Consider the following 25,587-nt stretch of genomic DNA (forward strand, 5'->3'; position numbering starts at 1 on the left):
GACCCGGGAGACACCCCAAATACTGTGAGTACCCAAACTGTAGAAGTGGGAAAGGGAGATCCTCTGCCCCTGAACACATATCCCCACTGGAGAGGGAACCTGAAGTTCTAGAGTACAGGAGAAGATTCTGACCTTACACGCAGCTGAGTCAATGTAGAGGACCAAGCGAAATATGGGGTTAGAGGAAGCAGCAGGAAAATTCCTGTGGGCTCGCTGGCTCCCGTAACAAGCCATTTCTGCCTTGCCTCACAGGGGTCCTTGAGGAGGACTGCCAGAGGCACTGGGAAAAGGCCACAGGGATAAGGAAACCTCCAGCTGAACTTCGTAACAATTTCAGCTGATCAAAAAGTCTCCTGGCCAGAACTGGGGGGAGGGCATGAATCCTGTGTGCTGACTCCACAGGCAGGGGAAGAAGGAAAGCGCTACTTACTTTCGCAGCTGGGAGGCGAGTAGCCTAGGGCAAGTTCTCAGCCCTGCTTACCCACTGCATGGAAACAGAGTTGGTGCTGTTGGGAGGGGCACGGTGGGAGTGAGATCAGCCCTTTGGGTTGCCTGGGACCTGGATGAGGCCTGTGACTGCTGGCTTTCCCCTACTTCCTTGACAACCTGCATTAACACAGCAGAGGGAGCCATAATCCTCCTAGGAATATAACTCCATTGACCTAGAAACTTCAACCCCATCCTCCACAGCAGCCACAGCAAGACCTGCCCAAGAAGAATCTGATATGCCTAGCCCTGCCCCCACCTGATGGTCCTTCCCTACATATCCTGGTGGCCGAAGACAAAGGGCATACACTCTTGGCAGTTCTAGGGCCCCACCCACCACCTGTTCCTCCCCATATTACCACAGATGATGCTCTCTTGAATGTGCCACCTCCCAGCAGGAGGATAACCGGCACAAAAATAGTGCACTAGTCAATCAAAGCTAAGGAATCCTCACAGAGTCCATTTCACCTACTTGCCGCCTCCACCGGAGCAGGAGCTGATATCCGTGACTGAGAGACCCACAGACAGTTCATCACAGGACTCTTTGCAGACGATCCCAGTAGCAGCCCAGAGCCTGGTAGACTTCGCTGGGAGGCTAGATCCAGAAGAGAGATAACAATCACTACAGCTCAGTTCTTAGGAAGCGACATCCCTAGGAAAAGGGGGAGAGTACTACACCAAGGAAACATCCCATGGGACAAAAGAAACTGAACACCAGCCTTGAGCCTTAGACCTTCCCTCTGACAGAGCTGACCCAAATGAGAAGGAACCAGAAAACCAACTCTGGTAATACGACAAAACAGGGTTCTTTAACAGCCCCCCGCAAAATCACACTAGTTCACCAACAATGGATCCAAACCAAGAGGAAATCCCTAATCTACCTGAGAAAGAATTCAGGTTAGTTATTAAGCTAATCAGGGAGGCACCAGAGAGAAACAAAGCCCAATGTAAGGAAATTCAAAAAAAAAAAAAAAAGATACAAGAAGTGAAGGGAGAAATATTCAATGAAACAGATAGCATAAATAAAAAACAATCAAAACTTCAGGAAACAATGGACACACTTAGAGAAATGCAAATGCTCTGGAAAGTCCCAGCAATAGAATTGAACAAGCGGAAGAAAGAACTTCAGAGCTTGAAGACAAAGTTTTCCAATTAATCAAAGACAAAGAAAAAAGAATAAGAAAATATAAACAAAACCTCCAAGAAGTCTGGGATTATGTTAAACTACAAAACCTAAGAATAATTGGCATTGCTGAGGAAGAAGAGAAATCTAAAAGTTTGGAAAATATATTTAGAGGAATAATCGAGGAAAACTTCCCCAGCCTTGGTAGAGAACTAGTCATCCAAATACAAGAAACTCAAAGAACACCTGGGAAATTCATCACAAAAAGATCACCACCTAGGCACGTTGTCCTCAGGTTATCTAAAGTTAAGATGAAGGAAAGAATCTTAACAGCTGTGAGGCAAATCACCAGGTAAATTATAAAGGAAAACCTATCAGATTAACAGCAGATTTCTGAGCAGAAACCCTATAAGCTAGAAGGGATTGGGGCCCTATCTTCAGCCTCCTCAAAACAATTATCAGCCAAGAATTTTGTACCTAGAGAAATTAAGCTTCATAAATGAAGGAAAGACACAGCCTTTTTCAGACAAACAAATGCTGAGAGAATTTGCCACTACCAAGCCACCACTACAAGAACCACTAAAAGGAGCTCTAAATCTTGAAACTAATTCTGGAAACACATCAAAACAGAACCTCTTTAAAGCATAAATCACACAGGACCTATAAAACAAAAATACAATTTAAAAACAAAAAACAAAAAACCAAGGTATACAGGCAACAAATAGCATGATGAATGGGATGGTACCTCACACCTCAATACTAATGTTCAATGTAAATGGCTTAAATGCTCCACTTAAAAGATACAGAATTGCAAAATGAATAAGAATTCACCAACCAACTATCTGCTGCCTTCAGAGACACACCTAACACACAAGGGCTCACATAAACTTAAGGTAAAGGGATAGAAAAGGAGATTCCATGCAAATAGATACCAAAGTGAGCAGGAGTAGCTATTCCTATGTCAGACAAAATAAACTCTAAAGCCATAGCAGTTAAAAAAAGACAGAGGATCATTATATAATGATAAAAGGCCTTGTCCAACAGGAAAATATCACAATTCTAAATATATATGCACCTAACACTGGAGCTCCCAAATTTATAAAACAATTAGTAATCGACCTGAGAAGTAAGATAGACAACACCACAATAATAGTGGGGGACTTCAGTACTCTACTGACAGCACTAGACAGTTCATCAAGACAGAAAGTCAACAAAGAAACAATGGATTTAAACTATACCCTGGAACAAATGGACTTAACAGATATTTACAGAACATTCTACCCAACAACCATAGAATAGGCATTCTATTCAACAGCACATGGAACTTTCTCCAAGATAGACCATATGATAGGCCACAAAACAAGTCTTGATAAATTCAAGAAAATTGAAATTATATTAAGTACTCTCTCAGACCACAGTGGAATAAAACTGGAAATCAACTCCAAAAAGAGCCTTCAAAACCAGGCAAATACATGGAAATTAAATAAACTGTTCCTGAATGATCATTGGGTCAAAACTGAAATCAAGATGAAAATTAAAAAATTCTTTGAACTGAATGACAATAGTAACATAACCTATCAAAACCTCTGGTATACAACAAAGGCGGTGCTAGGAAGAAAGTTCATAGCATTAAATGCCTACATCAAAAAGTCTGAAAGAGCACAAATTGACATTCTAAGGTCCCATCTCAAGGAACTAGAGAAACAAAAACAAACCAAACCCAAACCCAGAAGAAGAAAGGAAATAACTAAAATCAGAGCAGAATTAAGTGAAATTGAAACAAAATACAAAAGATAAATGAAACAAAAAGCTGGTTTTTTGGAAAGATAAATAAAATTGATAGACTATTAGCAAGTTTAAACAAGGAAAGAAGAGAGAAAATCGACATAAGCTCAATTAGAAATGAAAGGGGAGATACTACAAGTGACACCACAGAAATACAAAAAGTCATTCAAGGGTACTATGAACACCTTTATGTGCATAAACTAGAAAACCTAGAGGAGATAGATAAATTCAAGAAAACATACAACCTTCCTAGCTTAGATCAGAAAGAATTAGATACTCTGAACAGACCAGTAACAAGCAGCAAGATTGAAATGATAATTTAAAAAATTACCAACAATAAAAGCCCAGGACCAGATGGATTCACCCAGAATTCTACCAGACATTCAAAGAAGAATTGGTACCAATTCTATTGACACTATTCCACAAGATAGAGAAAGAGGGAACAGTCCCTAAATCATTCTATGAATCCAATATCACCCTAATACCAAAACCAGGAAAGGACATAGCTAAAAAAGAAAACTACAGACCAATATCCCTGGTGAACATAGATGCTAAAATCCTTAATAAAATACTAGGTAAACAAATCCAACAACGTATCAAGAAGATAATCCACCATGATCAAGTGGGTTTCATACCAGGGATGCAGGAATGGTTTAACATACACAAGTCAATAAGTGTGATACACCACATAAGCAGAATCAAAAACAAAAATTAGATAATCATCTCAATCGATGCAGAAAAAGCATTTGACAAAATCCAGCTTCCCTTTATGATTAAAACTCTCAGCAAAATCGGCATATATGGGGCATACCTCAATGTAATAAAAGCCATCTATGACAAACCCACAGCCAACATAATACTGAATGGAGAAAAGTTGAAAGCATTCCCTCCAAGAACTGAGACAAGGCAAGGATGCCCACTCTCACCACTCCTCTTCAACACAGAACTGGAAGTCCTAGCCAGACCAGTCAGACAAGAGAAAGAAATAAAGGGCATCCAAATTGGTAAAGAGAAAGTCAAACTGTCACTGTCTCCTTATGATATGATTGTTTACCTAGAAAACCCTAAAGACTCCTCCAGAAAGCTCCTAGACTGATAAAAAAAAATTCAGAAAAGTTTCTGGATACAAAATTAATACATAGAAATCAGTAGATCTTCTATACACCAACAGCAACCAAGCTGAGAATAAAATCAAGAACTCAATCCCTTTTAAAATAGCAGCAAATAATAATAATAATAATAATAAAATACTTCGGATTATACCTAACTAAGGATGTCAAAGACCTCTACAAGGATACAAAACACTGCTGAAAGAAATCATAGACAACACAAACAAATGGAAACACATCCCATGCTCATGGATAGGTAGAATCAATATTGTGAAAATGACCATACTCCCAAAAGCAATCTAAAAATTCAGTGCAATTCCTATCAAAATACCACCATCATTCTTCACAGAATTTAAAAAAAAAAAGTCCTAAAATTCATACAGAACCAAAAAAAAGCCCACATAGCTAAAGTGAGACTAAGCAAGAAGAACAAATCTGAAAGTGTCACATTACCTGATTTCAAACCATACTATAAGGCCATAGTCACCAAAACAGCATGGTACTGGCATAAAAATAGGCACATAGACCAATGGAACAGAATAGAGAACCCAGAAATAAACCCAAATACTTACAGCCAATCGATCTTTGACAAAGCAAACAAAAACATAAAGTTGGGAAAGGACACCCTATTCAACAAATGGTGCTGGGATAATTGGCAAGCCACACGTAGGAGAATGAAACTGGATCCTCATCTCTCACCTTATACAAAAATCAACTCAAGATGGATCAAGGATTTAAATCTAAGACCTGAAACTATAAAAATTCCAGGAGATAACATTGGAAAAACTCTTCTAGACATTGGCTTAGGCAAAGATTTCATGATCAACAACCCAAAAGCAAATGCAATAAAAACAAAGATAAATACTGGGATCTAATTAAACTTAAGAGCTTTTGCATGGCAAAAGGAACAGTCAGCAGAGTTAACAGGCAACCCAGAGTGGGAGAAAATCTTCACCATCTATACATCTGACAAAGGACTAATATCCAGAATCTACAGTGAACTCAAACAAATCAGCAAGAAAATAACAATCCCATCAAAAAGTGGGCTAAGGACACAAATAGACAATTCTCAAAAGAAGATATACAAATGGCCAACAAACATGGGAAAAAATGTTCAACATCGCTAATGATTAGGGAAATGCAGATCAAAACCACAATGCGATACTACCTTATTCCTGCAAGAATGGCCATAATCAAAAAATCAAAAAATAATTGATGTTGGCTTCGATGCAGTGAATAGGGAACACTTCTACACTGCTGGTGGGAATATAAACTAGTACAACCACTATGGAAAACAGTGGGGGAGATTCCTTAAAGAACTAAAAGTAGAACTACCATTTGATCCAGCAATCCCACTACTGGGTATATCTACCCAGAGGAAAAGAAGTCATTAAATGAAGAAGATACTTGCACACACATGTTTATAGCAGCACAATTTGCAATTCCAAAAGCGTGGAACCAACCACTATGTATATCTATGTATATATGTATACACACATATATATACACACACACATATATACACACATATATATACTACTATATATATAGAAACTGTAGTGTGTGTGTATATATACTATATATATAGTGTATATATACTACTCAACCATATAAAGGAATTAATTAATGGCATTCGCAGTGACCTGGATGAGATTAGAGACTATTATTCTAAGTGAAGTAATTCAGGAATGGAAAAACAAACGTTGTATGTTCTCGCTTATATGTGGGAGCCAAACCATGATGATGCAAAGGCATAAGAAAGACACGATGGACTTTGGGGACTCGGGGAAAGGTAGGAAGGGGTTGAGGGATAAAAGACCACAAATTGAGTGCAGTGTATACTGTTCAGGTGATGGGTGCACCAAAATCTCACAAATCATCACTAAAGAACTTACTCATGTAACCAAACACCACCTGTTCCCCAATAACCTGTGGAAATAAAAATAATTTTTAAAAAATAAGCAGAAGCAGAGGATGAGAGTAGAAAACTGGGCTAGGCCAGAAATGGCCTTTATGCACTTGGAGTCATAATGTTTCTGCTTCACCAGTGATTAATAGTGATTTTCCTGGCTAATAGAATCTTAATCATTATAATGAGGTAGGACTGTTGCCTTTGAATCATGGAAATTATAGCTGTTAAGACCTGTTCCACAAACACAGGTTATAAATATTATCACATCTCTTTAATCTTCTTTACAGTTAATCACCCAAGTCTCCACAGGGCTTATTAGCAGGAAGTCTATTATCTCCTCTTGAGATCCCTCCCACTGCCCCCGAATTGTCCATGAATCCTGACTTTACTCGGGCCAAATGGGTCAGTCCTCCTGCAGAAGCCCGTAGCTGTATCTGTCTGTGACTTCTGCCGTCCCTGGTGTCTGCTATATGGCACCATTTGCACATCCATGTCACAGGGTAACCATTTTGGGTGACAGGGTTACAACTCCCTTTGTTTACATTTCCATCCTCAGCCATTGTTCCCTAAATTGTAACCACTGTGCCAGGCTGGCTGGTCTGGAGGCGCTTCTGGAGTTGGCCTCATGCTAGTCTGAAGTTAGTCCTTCCGCTAGAACCTGAGGCCATTTTGTTGAGCCCAGATCAACAGCCCAGATTCCTCCTTTCATTAGGATCACTTTATTTCCATGGCTTCCAGGAACTTCCCTGCTCTGGGACCTTAGTCAGTGTCACCGTGAGCCAATAGGTCTCTCATTCCTGGCCTCCAGTCACAGAAACGGGATGAGGACACTAGGGCTTCCCCCCAGAAGGCCCTGGGCTCCTTTTCCTACACTGATTCTCCTCCTGACAAGTGTGCAGATTGTTTCTTGGGGTGGCTGAAAAGGTAGCAGTTTGCAAGATGGAGTTTAAAAAACATTTTTTTGCCCTGCCCTAATGCTTCCCCAAAGTGCCTAATTGCTTTATATTTACATAACTAAGAGAGACACCAAGGGATTCTTCCAAGAACAAAGATCTTCAAGGTGATCTTCTGTTCCTGCCTTTAAAGAGAAGTAGTTGCAGTTTACTTCACTAAAATAATTTATCTTTGTCTAACCATGCCCCTATTTTATCAGTGATAATGTGCTCATAAATTATACGACAGATTATGTAATTTGCCCAAAGCAGAAAGAGGTCTCAACCCCCAAACCCATGCATTTAACCACTCTGCTTTACTACCTATTGTCATTCAATTCACATGCTACCATATCATTATTTACTTTTGTGTCTCAGATACTGTACTCTTATTAGTTAAGTTTATTGCAGGAATATAAGTGTAGGCACTCTCTTCTGAGCTGTTGCTGAAACAGAGTGGGACAACAGTTGTATTTGTGAACTAGTAGAAAATGAGTATATTTACTGCAGAAGGAAGTTGTGTTTTCTCTGCAAAGTTAGATCACAGAAGGGAGAACAATACTTATCTATAGTTCTGGAGGGTTGAAACCGAATAGTAAATTAGTGTTGGGGTCAACACATATTGTTAACAGTGTTCTGTAGATTTCATGATTTAGGAAAGTTGTCTACAAGGCTGGATTAATCTTTTCCTGCTGAGAGTCAAGTTTACTTTGCTCTGCCCCTCTCTTTGTGCAAGTGTAAGACAGTCAACTGACCTTTCAAATTATCAGCTTAATCATAATTTTTCTCTCAGAATTCTTTAAATTTAAGAATAATGAAAAAAAAAGTCCAAAGAAATTTTTTTCATAATTTCTCTTCCCCCTAGTATTAGTATTCTCCTCAATGAAATGAAAATGAAATGCATGTATATCCTATTTCATAAACCAAAACCAAGTTCTGACACATTATTGGTAGTTGATGTTGTTTTAAAGGAAAACCATGATGGCTATAAACTGTTGTATTATCTGGAAGTCGTACTGTAGATTCCAGGAGGTCAAGGCATCTCTGGTACCTTCTATACATTTATAGGAGAACTGATTGCCTCTCCCCTAACAAAACCTCAATGAGACCTGACTCCTAACCAGCTAAGACTCAGCAGGGTCCTCCCTGCCTCTTCTAATTCTAGGACTTTCTCTCACGTGCTTGCCTTGGAAATGGAGCTGCATGCTACCAAGCCATGACAGAATAGGGGCCAGGCTTACAACAGAGCTTCCACTTACCCCAAATCTGCCACAGAATTAATTCCATACATTTGACCTCATATCACTTGTTTTGTTGCTACCATTGTTATTGCTTTATTATTGTTGTTGTTGTTGCTTTCTTGTATATATTTAAGACTTATGGTTTTTCAAACTAGTTTGGATTTAAGATACACAATAAATTCTATCATTTGAAAATGATAAATATAGATGTCCTTATATCAGTTGTCTTCAGATTTCAGATATATTTAGCCTTTTGACTTTATCCAAAAACTAAACATTCTGATTGGCCCTCATTTTAAAAGGGAAGAACTTGTTTCTATTTATTTAGATTTGGATATGCTCTATATTGGGATGAGGGAGCTTTCTGTACTGAAAGAAGTTATGTGTTTTCCTACAGGTTAGATGAAATCTGTTTTTTCCCTTGACTGGGCTTATGCATTCTGTATAAACAAAAGTGTTCTGGGGCTCCTAAAGAAGCGGCCTGAGGACCATGCATCTCACCTAGTTCTACCACACGCTCTCCCTGGTGACTGTTGGCACTGACCAGAAAGGTCTAGAGTGATGGAGAGAAAAGCTAATACACAATTCTTGAAAACCTACTATGTGCAAGGGACTATGCTTGATATACATTTGCCTTGTTTCATTTAACTTTCATAACAATCCCATCAGGCAATTACCATTTTCCTTATTATATAGATGAAGAGATTAGGTATTATAATTAATCTAATCTCACAGAGCCAGAAGCAGCAGAGCCAGGAGTGAAACACGGCTCATTCAGACTCCACAGCCAATGCCTTTCTGTACCCCACACTGTCCATCATGGATTTGGGTAGACGGGGGACCTGAACTCCCCACTAGGTTTAAGGTCTAGTTCTTGAATGAAGCCTCACGCATTTCTCTCAGGTTCAGGGACAATCAGACTGTCAGAGTAGAAAGAGACTTTGGACTCAATATTTGCTAATCTACTGGCTTCCTAACTTCTTCCTAAGGCCTTCACGCTGTCAAGTAGGTGCTAGGGTTCCCTGCTAATGGATGCTAAACTTCTCAAGGGCTTGAGCAGGCTTGTTAGTCTTTTCAGGGCGAGCTATGCACCAACTATGCTGTTGTTGTGCTGAGGCCTTAGCATTCCTCACTTCAAATCAATTACCTCTTTATTACCTTAATACATCACTGGCCATGTGACTGATTTGGAATGTAAAGGAGACTAACCCTATAGGATAATAACTTTCATGTGGCACACAAAATCTATGGGGATATTCAGAGCGTTTGCTTTTTAAAAATGAATATTCTACAGCCTGTGCTGCCTGTTTATTCTTATTTAGAGAATTTTGTCATTTTAATAATTTGGTAGTATTTTACTGGTAGGTGCACAGATATGTAAAAAGAAAGTGTATTTTTTCCTTTTCTTGTGGATTTAAAAAGTGTTTAGAATTTTTATTTGCAGCATATAAACAATAATAGTACTTTATCCTTTCTTATTTTTACCTGTTACAAGCAAGTTATTTCATTTAAATTGACTTTAAGCACATTCCTTTGAAAGAAACCATAGATTGTTATTTTTAGCAATCCTGATTAGATTTCTTCCTCAGACAACAGTTTAATAAGTTTATGCTAGGAATGTGGGTAGGTGGTTTGACTCGGTAGAGCAAACAGTGGGCACTCTAGAATTCTTGTTCTCCAAGTATTCAAAGTCCTTTGGAAGAATTTCCTCTCTGGGCATTTAGATATTCCTTCTACTCTGTGAGGTGAAAGTGTGTTATGTGGTTTTATTGTTCACTTCTTGAATGCCAATTACATGCCAGCCCCAGGTTTGTCTTAATGTGTTATCACATCTCATTCAATTTGAAAAGGGGTTATGGCATAGGCACATAATGTTATCTTCATCTTTCAGATAAAGAGGCATAATTTCAGGTAGATAAATTTCCCAGTAGTTACACAGCTAGTGCCGAATGATAGCAAGATTCACCAGATCTGTCTGCCTTTTTCAAATATAACACCTTGCCTGGGAATGAGCTAGCAGAAGACTTTTAGAAGATGAGACTGGATAAGTGGCTTCAAATTTCATTCTAATCAAGACACTAAGGTTTGCATTTATTTGTTCCTTCAGTACCATTTATTGGGCACCTAATGTGTGTCAAACAATCTAGGAATTGGCGACATTACAATGAATAAAAAGCATAGATCCCTGTCTTCCAGAAGCTTACTTCTGGTTATTGGAGGTTTCGAGCCAAGAAATGACATTATCTGGCTTAGGTTTTGCCAACACGCTCCTGGTTACAGTGTGGAGCATCACCTGAAGAGAGGTGAGGGCTTCAGCAACAAGCCCAGTTAGGAGGCCACTGCAGCAATCCAGACAACAGAGGGTGGGGGTTTAGACCACAGTAGTGGCCAAGATGAGAAGTTGGATTCTATATGGACTTCGATGGAAACACCAATAGGATTGCTGAGGAACTGAATGTAGAAATTGCTTGTCCATGTTTTAACTGCAACTATGGTCAACCTGCATCCTAAACCTATGCTTTTTAAATTATGTTAACATGCTGAAGTATAAAGTGATTTCACAACTATATTCAATTTCATAAAAAAGTGTAGCTCCTCCTTTTCAGCTCCTTAGCACTAGGCTTAGGAAAGGAGAATGCCTTTTGAAGCCTGTAAGAGACAGGAGAGAGCTCTGTGTCCCAGGAGCATTTGTCATCCAGGCTGCAGCTAGCCAGCTGGCTCCTTCAAGGGCCATGTACCTGGGTGGCAGCGCATATGTGGTTATACTTGAGATATGTGGTGTGTCCATCTCAGAGCCACTCAAAGTCCATTTTAACCCTTCCTATGGTTCCCCATGAGGAGGTGGGAAAATGCTCTTAATAAGATTTAAGCACAGCTTCACATTTTTCTGCCTTTGTTATTTCTCAGAAATGCCATTATCAGTCTGAATCAGAACAGGTGTTAATTCTTGGTCACAAAGTAGCACTTTTAGCACACTCTTTTGCCGTTTTTTTAAACTTCAGAAACAGATTCCTTGTAGGTAACTTTCACTGAGCAGACATTGTCAGCCAAAAATAGTTCTGGATCCACCACATCTGCCATAAACTTTAACAAGTCCAGGATACAAATTTGTGTATCACAAGTCAATAAAATTGCCACCAAGCTGTTTGTGCAGTAATAAGGTCAATAAATATCATCTTCATTCAATTAATTTTCATTGACCTTAAGGGAATGACCTTCTATTTCCAAGTAGGAGAAGAAATTGGCCATGGGGAAGCATAACTATTGAATCTGCTTTTCAGTTATTACATTACTGAAGATAGCATGGGCATCTAGCTATGCTTGTATGTTTAGACTAAAAAGTCATGCCCTATACGGCTTATCCTTAAGTAGACCCAAACGATTTAATTTCAATTAAGATCATTGAAAGACCCCACAATCAGCTTGGGGTCGTCCTAACTGCATCTTCCAGATATGATCTAATATCTCACTGATCTTGGCCATCCATTGGGTTCTTCTGGGCAGGATATCCAGTTAAGGATGTGATGAGAGGCTCTCACTTTCTGGCCTGCAAACTACATTTGTCACAACCCCTTTCTCCATTAACCTGGGCTGGAGATCAGCCCTGAAGTTGCTCTTTTGTTGTGCCAGCCATACCCTGAAGGAGGTAACCACACCAGTGAGAGATGAGTGCCTCTGATTTCCTCCTGTCTCCACGTGGCAGATGAGGGACCCTGCCATTTTTTTATAAAATTCAAAATCAACTAAAGTATCGCTTTTTTTATTTTATTATTTTCCCAGGGCTGCGTCCAAAGAGGACTCTGCGGCTGGTGCTCTGGACTGCAGAAGAACAAGGTGGAGTTGGTGCCTTCCAGTATTATCAGTTACACAAGGTAAAAACCCAGCCATGGATTGCTAAGCATTTGTACATGTAATATACAAAAATATCTCTCATTATCCATTTAAGACTTTCAATAATACTTTCTGGTCAACTGGCCCTAGCAAACACCCTTGTATGAGCCTTCTCCCTCCAGCCCTGTGAATGAGAATGCACTGGTAAACCGATGATGCTGTGGTGTAGAGCTGAGAGCTTTTCTTCTTCTACATCACAGTCTGTGGCCAAAGAAAAATTCTGATTGCCATGCTGCCATTTTTTTAAAGTCTCCCTAGCTCTGCTGTATTTTATGTATGTCAGAGAAATAGTTATAGGCAAACATTCCCTCTCCCCACCGGGCCTATCCCCATACCTCAATGCCTGCCATACTCCCAGAAGCCTTGGCATTTGAGTGCCAGGTTCCGAGGCCTTGAGTCTGCCAAGAGCATTGCCATGATGGTGGTGGAAATGGCAGCAGCCACAGGCCTCTGTCCCGGGAATGTGGAGGACAGCTTGGTTTGACACCAGCTGTCATTATACAAGTGTGAAGCTTGAAGCAGGAAGATTGTTGTGGATGGTTGTGATTAGAAATACAAGGCCACATGGAAGAGGGAGGATGGAGAGATTAATATCAAGAGCAAATTTTGAGACAGCAAAATATACAAGCTCAGAAGTACTCTAGATCAAGTCAAATGTTAGTTCAAAGAAGAACTCCAAAATCAATGAGCATATGCTGGCAAGCAGTGATGGTTGCCCAGAGAAGAGCATCTGGTCTGCTGCTGCCGGATGGTTTCCCCTGAACGTCTAGACTAGAAGAAGCAAATCTTGCAAGCTTAAATTATCCAAATCAGAGAAGGGTTTCTTTTGTAAATTGTGTGTATGTTATTTTTGACCTTTTTTTTTTTTCAAAGTCAGTCTGTATTGCCCTATTTCAGTCAGTTAGTGTATAATGAGTTTAAAGTCATGAATTTGGTCACTGAATACAATTATTTACTATACAAAGGACAACTTATGTCCTATGCCCTACTCTTTCAATACTTTAGTTCTTTTGGCCTCAGGTGATCCTGGGGATAACATAATTCAAGACAAGTGTCCTTTAGTTAGTAGGTCAGTAACATCATTTTCTATGTGATGTTGTAGACCACAACATCATATGAGGATTGTTCTAGATTCAGCAACATTCAATTAATATTTTCTGAGCATGTACTGTGTTCTGTACACTATGATATGCATTAATGTTAGCATCAAAAAGATCTACCATGACCTTACAAAGCCTACATTTTAAAGGACACTGATCATTAACTTAAATTGATCATTAACTTAATCATTAACTTAATAACTCATCATTAACTTAAGTCTTTCAAGACTTAACACCTTATAATTTCTTTCTGGGAAAGAAATTACATCTAAGCTGGGACCTGAAGACTGAGTGGAAGTAAGCTAAGGAGAATGGAGAGGTAGGGAGGAGGTGGGTACTGCACCTTGGCAGAGGGACCTGTGTGTGCAAAGGCAGGAGATGAGACAAAGCAAAGCACACCGGAGAAATGGAAAGGAATTCAGAGTGGCTGCTGCATAGAATGCAAGATGCACAGTGGTAGGAGGGTGGAACACTGAGGTAAACAAGAGCCTGGACAAGAAGAACATATGAATCATGTTTAGAAGTGCAGACTTCATCCTCAAGGCAAGAAAGTAACTTATTTTTAAGAAGGAGATTTAAAATTCTATACATATTGGACTTTATTTAAAAAAAAAAAAAAAACAGAATAGTTAAAAGAACTGTTCTTTTTTTTTTTTTTTTTTTTTTTGGAAACGGAGTCTCACTCTGTTGCCCAGGCTGGAGTGCAGTGGCACGATCTTGGCTTACTGCAACTTCTGCCTCCGGGTTCAAGCAATTCTCCTTCCTTATCCTCCGAAGTAGCTGGGACTACAGGCATGTGCCACCACACCTGGCTAATTTTTTGTATTTTTAGTGGAGTCGGGGTTTCACCGTGTTAGCCAAGACGGTCTCGATCTCCTGACTTTGTGATCTGCCCGCCTCAGCCTCCCAAAGTGCTGGGATTACAGGTGTGAGCCACCACGCTCTCTTTTATTCTCTATAATACACTCTACTCCAAGAAAAAAATTGGATTTAAATTGCAATTGATCTGGCTAAAAATTTTTATCATCACTGAAATTCCTAGAATGTGAAAAAAGACGGTTTATTTCTCTATAATGTGAGTTTCACTGTAGCCTGTTAAAGCACATGGATGAAATCAGAAATACCTAAAATTCTGAGGTTGGCAGAAATACACACACTCAAAGGACATGCAATCATATAAACAGAACTAGTTTATCTTGACAGCATCCAGGCTGCCTCCATACAAATGTAGCTTCATGTTGGTGGCTAGTCTGCATTGCATTTTCAGAAATAAAAAGAAGAAATTCCAGAAAGGGAAAACATTGGCTTTTTTTTTTTTTTTCTGATAGTGATATTATTTTATTTTATTTTCGTAGGTTTTTAGGGCAGAGGTGGCATTTTGTTACATGAGTAAGTTCTTTAGTGGTGATTTGTGAGATTTTGGTGCACCCATCACCTGAGCAGTATACACTGTACCCAGTGAGTAATCTTTTATTGCTCACTAACCTCCCATCCTTTCTCCTAAGTCCCCAAAGTTCAATGTATCATTCTTATGCCTTTGCATCCTCATAGCTTAGCTCCCACTTTGGTGTTTTAGACATGAAGTCCTTGCCCATGCCTATGTCCTGAATGGTATTACCTAGGTTTTCTTCTAGGGTTTTTATGGTATTAGGTCTAACATTTAAGTCTCTAATCCATCTTGAATTAATTTTCGTACAAGGAGTAAGGAAAGGATCCAGTTTCAGCTTTCTACTTATGGCTAGCCAATTTTCCCAGCACCATTTATTAAATAGGGAATCCTTTCCCCATTTCTTGCTTCTCTCAGGTTTGTCAAAGATCAGATGGCTGTAGATGTGTGGTATTATTTCTGAGGACTCTGTTCTGTTCCATTGGTCTATATCTCTGTTTTGGTACCAGTACCATGCTGTTTTGGTTATTGTAGCCTTGTAGTATAGTTTGAAGTCAGGTAGCATGATGCCTCCAGCTTTGTTCTTTTGACTTAGGATTGTCTTGGCAATGCGGGGTCTTTTTTGGTTCCATATGAACTTTAAAGAAGTTTTTTCCACTTCTATGAAGAAAGTCATTGGTAGCTTAATGGAGATGGCGTTGAATCTATAAATTACCTTGGGCAGTATGGCCATTTTCACGATATTGATTCTTCCTATCCATGAGCATGGTATGTTCTTCCATTTGTTTGTGTCCTCTTTTATTTCACTGAGCAGTGGTTTGTAGTTCTCCTTGAAGAGGTCCTTTAAATCCCTTGTAAGTTGGATTCCTAGATATTTTATTCTCTTTGAAGCTATTGTGAATGGGAGTTCATTCATGATTTGGCTCTCTGTTTGTCTGTTACTGGTGTATAAGAATGCTTGTGATTTTTGCACATTGATTTTGTATCCTGAGATTTTGCTGAAGTTGCTTATCAGCTTAAGGAGATTTTTGGCTGAGTCAGTGGGGTTTTCTAAATACACAATCATGTCATCTGCAAACAGGGACAATTTGACTTCTTTTCCTAACTGAATACCCTTGATTTCTTTCTCTTGCCTGATTGCCCTAGCCAGAACTTCCAACACTATGTTGAATAGGAGTGGTGAGAGAGGGCATCTCTGTCTTGTGCCAGTTTTCAAAGGGAATGCTTCCAGTTTTTGCCCATTCAGTATGATATTGGCTGTGGGTTTGTCATAAATAGCTCTTATTATTTTGAGATACGTTCCATCAATACCAAATTTATTGAGAGTTTTTAGCATGAAGGGCTGTTGAATTTTGTCAAAGGCCTTTTCTGCATCTATTGAGATAATCATGTGGTTTTTGTCTTTGGTTCTGTTTATATGCTGGATTACATTTATTGATTTGCGTATGTTGAACCAGCCTTGCATCCCATAGATGAAGCCCACTTGATCATGGTGGATAAGTTTTTTGATGTGCTACTGGATTTGGTTTGCCAGTATTTTATTGAGGACTTTTGCATTGATGTTCATCAGGGATGTTGGTCTAAAATTCTCTTTTTTTGTTGTATCTCTGTCAGGCTTTGGTATCAGGATGATGTTGGCCTCATAAAACAAGTTAGGGAGGATTCCCTCTTTTTCTATTGATTGGAATAGTTTCAGAAGGAATGGTATAAACTCCTCCTTGTACCTCTGGTAGAATTCGACTGTGAATCCGTCTGGTCCTGGACTTTTTTGGTTGGTAGGCTGTTAATTATTGCCTCAATTTCAGAGCCTGCTATTGGTCTATTCAGGGATTCAACTTCTTCCTGGTTTAGTCTTGGGAAAGTGTAAGTGTCCAGGAAATTATCCATTTCTTCTAGGTTTTCTAGTTTATTTGCATAGAGATGTTTATAGTATTCTCTGATGGTAGTTTGTATTGCTGTAGGGTCAGTGATGATATCCCCTTTATCATTTTTTATTGCATCTATTTGATTCTTCTCTCTTTTCTTCTTTATTAGTCTTGCTAGCAGTCTATCAATTTTGTTGATCTTTTCAAAAAACCAGCTCCAGGATTCACTGATTTTTTGGAGGGTTTTTTGTGTCTCTATCTCCTTCAGTTCTGCTCTGATCTTAGTTATTTCTTGCCTTCTACTAGCTTTTGAATGTGTTTGCTCTTGCTTCTCTAGTTCTTTTAATTTTGATGTTAGGGTGTCAATTTTAGATCTTTCCTCCTTTCTCTTGTGGGCATTTATTTAGTGCTATAAATTTCCCTCAACACCCTGCTTTAAATGTGTCCCAGAGATTCTGGTATGCTGTATCTTTGTTCTCATTGGTTTCAAAGAACATCTTTATTTCTGCCTTCATTTCGTTATGTATCCAGTAGTCATTCAGGAGCAGGTTGTTCAGTTTCCATGTAGTTGAGCAGTTTGATTGAGTTTCTTAGTCCTGAGCTCTGGTTTGATTGCACTGTGGTCTGAGAGACAGTTTGTTGTAATTTCTATTCTTTTACATTTGCTGAGGAGTGCTTTACTTCCAATTATGTGGTCAATTTTGGAATAAGTGCGATGTGATGCTGAGAAGAATGTATATTCTGTTGATTTGGGGTGGAGAGTTCTGTAGACGTCTATTAGGTCCGCTTGGTGCAGAGTTGAGTTCAACTCCTGGATATCCTTGTTAACTTTCTGTCTCATTGATCTGTCTAATGTTGACAGCGGGGTGTTAAAGTCTCCCATTATTATTGTATGGGAATCTAAGTCTCTTTGTAAGTCTCTAAGGACTTGCTTTATGAATCTGGGTGCTCCTCTATTAGGTGCATATGTATTTAGGATAGTTAGCTCTTCCTGATGAATTGATCCCTTTACCATTATGTAATGACCTTCTTTGTCTCTTTTGATCTTTGATGGTTTAAAGTCTGTTTTATCAGAGACTAGGATTGCAACCTCTGCTTTTTTTTTTGTTTTCCATTTGCTTGGTAGATCTTCCTCCATCCCTTTATTTTGAGCGTATATGTGTCTCTGCATGTGAGATGGGTTTCCTGAATACAGCAAACTGATGGGTCTTGACTCTTTATCCAATTTGCCAGTCTGTGTCTTTTAATTGGACCTTTTAGTCCATTTACATTTAAGGTTAATATTGTTATGTGTGAACTTGATCCTGTCATTATGATCTTAGCTGGTTATGTTGCTCGCTAGTTGATGCAGTTTCTTCCTAGCATCGATAGACTTTACATTTTGACATGTTTTTGCAATGGCTAGTACCTGTTGTTCCTTTCCATGTTTAGTGCTTCCTTCAGGATCTCTTGTAGGGCAGGCCTGGTGGTGACAAAATCTCTAAGCATTTGCTTGTCTGTAAAGGATTTTATTTCTCTTTCACTTATGAAACTTAGTTTGGCTGGATATGAAATTCTGGGTTTAAAATTCTTTTCTTTAAGAATGTTGAATATTGGCCCCCACTCTCTTCTGGCTTGGAGAATTTCTGCTGAGAGATCTGCTGTTAGTCTGATGGGCTTCCCTTTGTGTATAACCTGACCTTTCTCTCTGGCTGCCTTTAACATGTTTTCCTTCATTTCAACTTTGGTGAATCTGACAATTATGTGTCTTGGAGTTGCTCTTCTCAAGGAGTATCTTTGTGGCATTCTCTGTATTTCCTGAATTTGAATGTTGGCCTGCCTTACTAGGTTGGGGAAGTTCTCCTGGATGATATCCTGCAGAGTGTTTTCTAACTTGGTTCCATTTTCCCCATCACTTTCAGGCACATCAATCAGACATAGATTTGGTCTTTTCACATAATCCCATATTTCTTGGAGGCTTTGTTCATTTCTTTTTACTCTTTTTTCTCTACGCTTCTCTTCTCGCTTCATTTCATTCATTTGATCTTCAATCGCTGATACTCTTTCTTCCAGTTGATTGAGTCGGTTACTGAAGCTTGTGCGTTTGTCATGTAGTTCTCGTGTTATGGTTTTCATCTCTATCAGTTCTTTTAAGGTCTTCTCTTCATTGATTATTCTAGTTATCCATTCATCCATTCTTTTTTTAAGGTTTTTAGTTTCTTTGCGCTGGTTACGTAGTTCCTCCTTTAGCTCTGTTAAGTTTGATTGACTGAAGCCTTTTTCTCTCAACTCATCAAAGTCATTTTCCGTCCAGCTTTGTTCCGTTGCTGGCGATGAGCTGCATTCCTTTGGAGTGGGAGATGCACTCTGATTTTTTGAATTTCCAGCTTTTCTGCACTGCTTTTTCACCATCTTTGTGGTTTTATCTGCCTTTGGTCTTTGATGATGGTGACTTACTGATGGGGTTTTGGTGTGGATGTCCTTTCTGTTTGTTAGTTTTCCTTCTAACAGTCAGGACCCTCAGCTGCAGGTCTGTTGGAGTTTGCTTGAGGTCCACTCCAGACCCTGTTTGCCTGGGTATCAGCAGTGGAGGCTGCAGAAGATAGAATATTGCTGAACAGCGAGTGTTGCTGTCTGATTATTGCTCTGGAAGCTTCATCTCAGGAGTGTACCCTGCTGTGTGAGGTGTGAAGTGTCAGTCTGCACCTAGTGGGGGATGTCTCCCAGTTAGGCTACTCAGGAGTCAGGGACCCACTTGAGCAGGCAGTCTGTCTGTTCTCAAATCTTAGCCTCTGTGCTGGGAGATCCACTGCTGTCTTCAAAGCTGTCAGACAGGGGCATTTACCTCTGCCAAGGTTTCTGCTGCTTTTTGTTTAGCTATGCCCTGTCCCCAGAGGAGGAGTCTACAGAGGCAGGCCAGCCTCCTTGAGCTGTGGTGGTTTCCACCCAATTCAAGCTTCATGGAGGCTTTGTTTACCTACTTAAGCCTCAGCAATGGCAGGCGCCCCTCCCCCAGCCTCACTGCCGCCTTACAGTTAGATGTCAGACTGCTGTGCTGCCAATGAGGGAGGCTCCATGGGCATGGGACCCTCTGGGCCAGGTGTGGGATATAATCTCCTGGTGTGCCATTTGCTAAGACCCTTGGTAAAGCGCAGTATTAGGGTGGGAGTTACCGAATTTTCCAGGTGTTGTGTGTCTCAATTTCCTTTGGCTAGGAAATGGAATTCCCTTCCCCCTTGTGCTTCCCAGGTGAGGTGATGCCTCGCCCTGCTTCAGCTCTGGCTGATCGGGCTGCACCCACAGACCAGCGCCAACTGTCTGACACACCCCAGTGAGATGAACCTGGTACCTCAGTTGAAAATGCAGAAATCGCCCGTCTTCTGTGTCACTCATGCTGGGAACTGGAGGCCGGAGCTGTTCCTATTCTGGCATTTTGTTTTACAGTAACTCTTTATCTCACCTTTAAAAAGACATTGTGCATGCTTTACATGATACAGCCAATTTCAAAGGACTTATTCTGGATTCTTATGATTACCATATTGATATTGACATTATCAAGACTATCATCATTTCAAAGGTGGCTGAGTTTAACTTAAAAGTTAATATAATAAGCAAGTCACATACCACAGGGGTAAATTAGATTGTCCTTAGACTTCTTTCTCTGTGGCATTACTGAATGCCAGCAAACAGTCCAATAATATCCAGTTCACTCCAGTCACAATAGAGAGGTCATCTGTTCCAAATAAGGTTATGCTAACTGGTGAAACAAATACTTGGTTAAATTTCAATGACCTAACATAACCCAGAAACATATTCCTTGCTCGCTTAATATCCAATCTATAGTAGGGCTCTGCTTTATATAGGTATTCAGGGATCCAAGCTGACACACCCTTTAACAACATGGCTTTTAATATGCCTTCGAGTATTGACATCCAGCTGGCAGGCAGGGGGATAGTAGGAAGTTTTTATGGGATAGTTATGGAAGTGGCTGACATCATTTCTACTCACACTCCATTGGCAAGAACTAGTCATGTAGTCCAACTGCATGAGAGACTAGGGCATACAGGCACTGGCTGAGCAGCCACTTCCCAACAACAGCTCTACACTGTAGGGTAGGAGCATTCTATAGCTATGTTCTCTATCTTTGGCAGAAAACTGACCCACTCTAGGGTCTTCCTTTCACTTTGTTCTGGCTTTCCAAACACTTTAGCTGCACAAGAGGGCAGCTACCCTGAGGTCTTTACCTCCCATGGTGCTCAAAGTGAGATCAGCTCTGTGAGCTGCCTAAAAGTACTCATCTTCACCACTACCAGAATGCCTTTGTCTAGCAACACACAAAAAGAAAAGGAGTCACAGTCTTTGACCAGAAGGACCTTACATTTTACTTCAAAAATAACTTTAAACACACACATAAGAAAGTTAGTATTACAAACCATATATAATGAAGTTTTAAATAACGTGCTAAAAGCATATTATTTTTATGGAGGATGCTATCATTGACAAAGTGCCAAATGGTGTAAAGTCTGAACAGAGTAAATGGAAAGGATTTAGAAGAGGGAAAAATCACTATGGCATGTTAGTCGTGAGGAAGGAGGCAACACCTAATCCTTGCAGAGCAAGTGGATTTCAGCCAGTGATCAAGAAGGGAGAGAAGGGACAGCTGCTCCCCTTCAGTTGGATGATAATGGAGTCTCGAGGTCTGCCTTTGGCATTGGTGTGGGTGATACCAAATAGGAATGGAACTTTTATTGGGGGGGTGGGGTGGGGAGATCTATTTTAGTGATTGTCGAAATAAACGGTGTGAACTTTTTAAATGACTCTGCTAGCATTTTTATGATACAATTATGGTTATTAGTGATCTATGTCAGGAATCAGAAAATTATGACTGATGGACCAAATCCAGCCTGTCACTTGTTTATGTACAGACTTCAAGCTAAGAAGTTTTTTCATATGGTTAGCTGATTATACTACAGAAATTGTGGCCCACAAAACTTAACTGTCTGGGTCTTTACAGAAAAAGTTTACCTACTTCTGGTCTATAATAACAAAAGTCATAAAATATCTTCACATTATTTGTATGCAATAATCTCTTTATTGTTTGTATGACCTAAAATATAATTCTGTAAATTTTGTTTGGAGCCTAATATTATCCAATGTAAGTATATTGTAGAAAGATATTATTGTAATGATAGAAGCTTGCGTGCACAATCTTTTTTTTTTTTTGGCATTCTTATCTGGCAGTCTTTAATAATAAAGTTGGCTAAACCTACATGGCACTAGCTATGGAGAAAAACAATATGTAGATTATTATTTCTTCTTTTTGTTTTTCTGAATGTATTCTTTCTTCCCTCTCACAAAATCTTTTCAACAGCGAAAGTTCTACAAAGGCTATTTTAATAATAAATCAGTTTGTGGAATAATGAATTATTAATATTCATTATCCTTTCCTTAGTAAATATATCTTTGTTTACACTGTACTTTAATTAATATATGCAGAAAATATAAAATAGTTATTTTAAGTTATGTAGTAAAATTTATTGTAGAACTAATTTTCAAAGTTGTATTTGAATTAATAGCTACCTTTACTTCATAATTATGCTTTCTTATGACATATCAGCTCAATTATTATAATAAGCACTAGAATTTACTAAACAATTTATTAAATTATAAAATATGTGAGGCTATTTGTAGCTCGTGTATACATTTTGAAATTCATATACAACTTTATTATAATGTCTAAAACACTTCAAGGAAACAAACTTTGGCTCAAAAATGGTCTATAAGCATTTTAGTAGCAGTTACTAAGTAAATAACTCAAACAGGAAGTGTTGAATATTTCACTATAGTACTATTCACTAGAATAGAAATCATTCCTGAGATCCATTCAGCATATGCCTCTAACAGTCATAGCGGAAAGTCCCATAAAAGATTTCTCTTCCTAAGAAAATGCAAGTTCACATGTTTCAATACGTTGTTAAATTTTCTCTCCTTGTTTTAAAATCCTTTCACCATCTCTTTGATTGTCTTGATATTAGCACATAAGCTTGAAAATTACTTATATGGACTGTATATTGTTTGTGCTTTATTAGAAGCTTCTTTTAGAAGTAACTCATTTTTCTTGCTGTTTTATTGAAGTTTAATTAGCATTTGGTAAATGCATATATCTTAAGTACACAGCAAAATATATTTGGAAAATGTATACCCCTATGGAATCATCCCCCAGATCAAGGTACATAGCACTGCTATTATCCTAGTAAGTTTCCTTATATCCCCTTCAAATCAACCTCCGACGCTACCAAAGACAACTACTAGGCTCCTTTGTAACTCCAGATTGGTTATGTCTATTCTTAAACTTCATATAAATGGAACCACACCACACAGTATGTAATCCTGAGGCTGATATCTTTCACTAAACAGTATGGTTTTGCAGTTTATCCATGTTGTTGCATTAACAGTAGTTTGTCCCTTTTTTTTTTTTTTTTTTTTTGAGATGGAGTCTTGCTGTGTCCCCCAGGCTCGAGTAGTGCAGTGGCACGATCTCGGCTCACTGCAACCTCCACTTCCCGGGTTCAAGCAATTCTCCTGCTTCAGCCTCCCAAGTAGCTGAGACTACAGGCATGTGCCACCATGCCCAGCTAATTTTTAGTAGAGACAAGGTTTCACCATGTTGGTCAAGATGGTCTCGATCTCTTGACCTCGTGATTCACCTGCCTCGGCCTCCCAAAGTGCTGGGATTCCAGGTGTGACCCACCGCCCCCAGCCATCCCTTTCTATTACTGAGTAGTTTTCTATTGTGTGAATATACCACAGTCTCTTTATTATCCAGCACGAATAAAGCAAGAATATTCTGTTGATGGACATTTGAGTTGTTTCCAGTTTTAGCTATTATAAAGTTACCATGAACATTTATGTACAAATCTCTCAGTGGACCTATGCATTTATTTTATTTTCTAGGAGTATAATTGCTGGGTCATATGATAGGTGATGTTTAACTTTACCAGAAACTGCTGAAGAGGTGGGAAGTTGTACCATTTTTCATTTCCACCAACAACATGTGGGAGTCCTAGTTGCTCCCCATCTTTCCCAGTTTGTGGTATCATTAGCCTTTATATTTTTAGCCATTCTTATAGGTGTCATGTGTTTATATTTTTCAAAGTACAGTTCTGAAGAGTTACAAGAAAAGTCCTGACTCCACTTCTCATGGCCACTATTCTTTTGCCCTCCCTGCTTCTTCTTGCTTTAAGACTTTTGTTTGTTTGTTTATTTGATTTGTTTTGTTTTTGAGATGGACTCTTGCTCTGTCGCCCAGGCTGGAGTACAGTGGCGGGATCGCCGCCCACTGCAAGCTCCGCCTCCCGGGTTCACACCATTCTCCTGACTCAGCCTCCCGAGTAGCTGGGACTACAGGCGCCCACCACCACGCCCAGCTAATTTTTTGTATTTTTAGTAGAGACGGGATTTCACTGTGTTAGCTAGGATGGTCTCGATCTCCCGACCTCATTATCCGCCCGCCTCAGCCTCCCAAAGTGCTGAGATTACAGGCGTGAGCCACCGCGTGGCCTCTTAAGATTATCTTCGTTCCGGTGTTCTGCTTTATGATTTAAGGGAGACCAAAGGCCTTTTTACCCCGCATGAGGTTTGTGGGGCTGTTAATGGTTGGAGGGACCTTATTTCAATTTAGAGAAACATCTTGGCAAGAGGAGGACATAGAAATACTGTCCTGCTCGTAACCACTGCCGACTCCCGGGAACACATGGGGGCTGTTGAAACTCAACTGGAGCCCAAAGGGGAGGACAATTCCCTCAAAGGGCATGAGGAGGAAGATTTGTCTTTTATGCCCAGAAAAGAGGTTATTCTAGGGAGAGGGGAAAAGTCCAGAAAATGCCTTTATGTTATTCTTTATTGATAAATTATATTTTTAAAAAATACGAACTCTATTGGTTAAATTCAGCTGGTATTCACTTAAAAGGAAACTTTACCACATAGGGAAGCATATTATTGCACTCTAGTGAATAAGAGTTTCTTTATGGGAGTGGAATTTGACTTTGAAATTTGAAAATATTATAGATGATTTTACTGAATTTTCAAATCAGTGAATAAAGTGAGGGTTGTCCAGATACCATTTGCCTAATCTGCTCTTCATGAGAGTAATGTTGCTCCTCTTCTCTTTTCTCTTCTCTTCTCTTCTCTTGGAAAGAGAACAGGATGTCATTTCTCATATCCTGAAATGGACAAAAGAGAAAAAACATACCTAGCTTCAACTGGATTTCTGGCATTTTTTAATCTTTTCCATTTTAAGCAAAAATATGATCTGGCATAATTATAATGAGTAAGGTAATCTGGCCTTGAGAAAGCCTCATTACACAAGGTAATCAAATAAAATAGATTGATATGTCTTATTCTGGCATGAAAAATATTTTAACCTTTTCCTGATTTATTGCACAAACTTCTGGCAATTGAATTACAGGGATAGGAACACTGTTGTGTTCTGGTAGTCATTAATAAGGGCAATATTTTAAATAGGCTTTATTAAATGAGGGATGGGATATATGGTCATTCTAAATACATGAATTTATCTGAACTCTAGCCAACTCTAAAATAGAAAAAGCAAAATTGAATACTTCCTCAGAATTTCCTGTTTTGTCATACTGAGGAACAAAAATTCCTCTTTATGTATAGAAATATACAAAAGTGTTAGCTTCTTTTAGCAGTGAAGTTCTTGCCAGCTTCCCAACCTGCATTAGGTTTCATGTTTCACTCTAAAATAAAAGAATATG

The 25,587-nt window shown here is 39.2% G+C and overlaps 2 protein-coding genes across 19 annotated transcripts in view; one reads left to right on the forward strand and one right to left on the reverse strand.

The window, feature by feature from the left end:
• Positions 1-25,587, forward strand: part of CPQ (carboxypeptidase Q) — a 491,970-nt gene that overhangs the window by 365,978 nt on the left and 100,405 nt on the right. For all 18 annotated transcript variants that reach the window (XM_073999152.1, XM_073999150.1, XM_073999151.1 and 15 more), the window contains one exon: positions 12,369-12,460. In XM_073999152.1, the coding sequence (XP_073855253.1) occupies positions 12,369-12,460 (92 nt within the window). The remainder of the gene's footprint in view (positions 1-12,368; positions 12,461-25,587) is intronic.
• TSPYL5 (TSPY like 5) overlaps positions 1-25,587 on the reverse strand; it is a 329,325-nt gene that overhangs the window by 63,527 nt on the left and 240,211 nt on the right. The window lies entirely within an intron of this gene.

This window comes from Macaca fascicularis, chromosome 8 (assembly GCF_037993035.2).
Source record: "Macaca fascicularis isolate 582-1 chromosome 8, T2T-MFA8v1.1".
Lineage (NCBI taxonomy): Eukaryota > Metazoa > Chordata > Mammalia > Primates > Cercopithecidae > Macaca > Macaca fascicularis.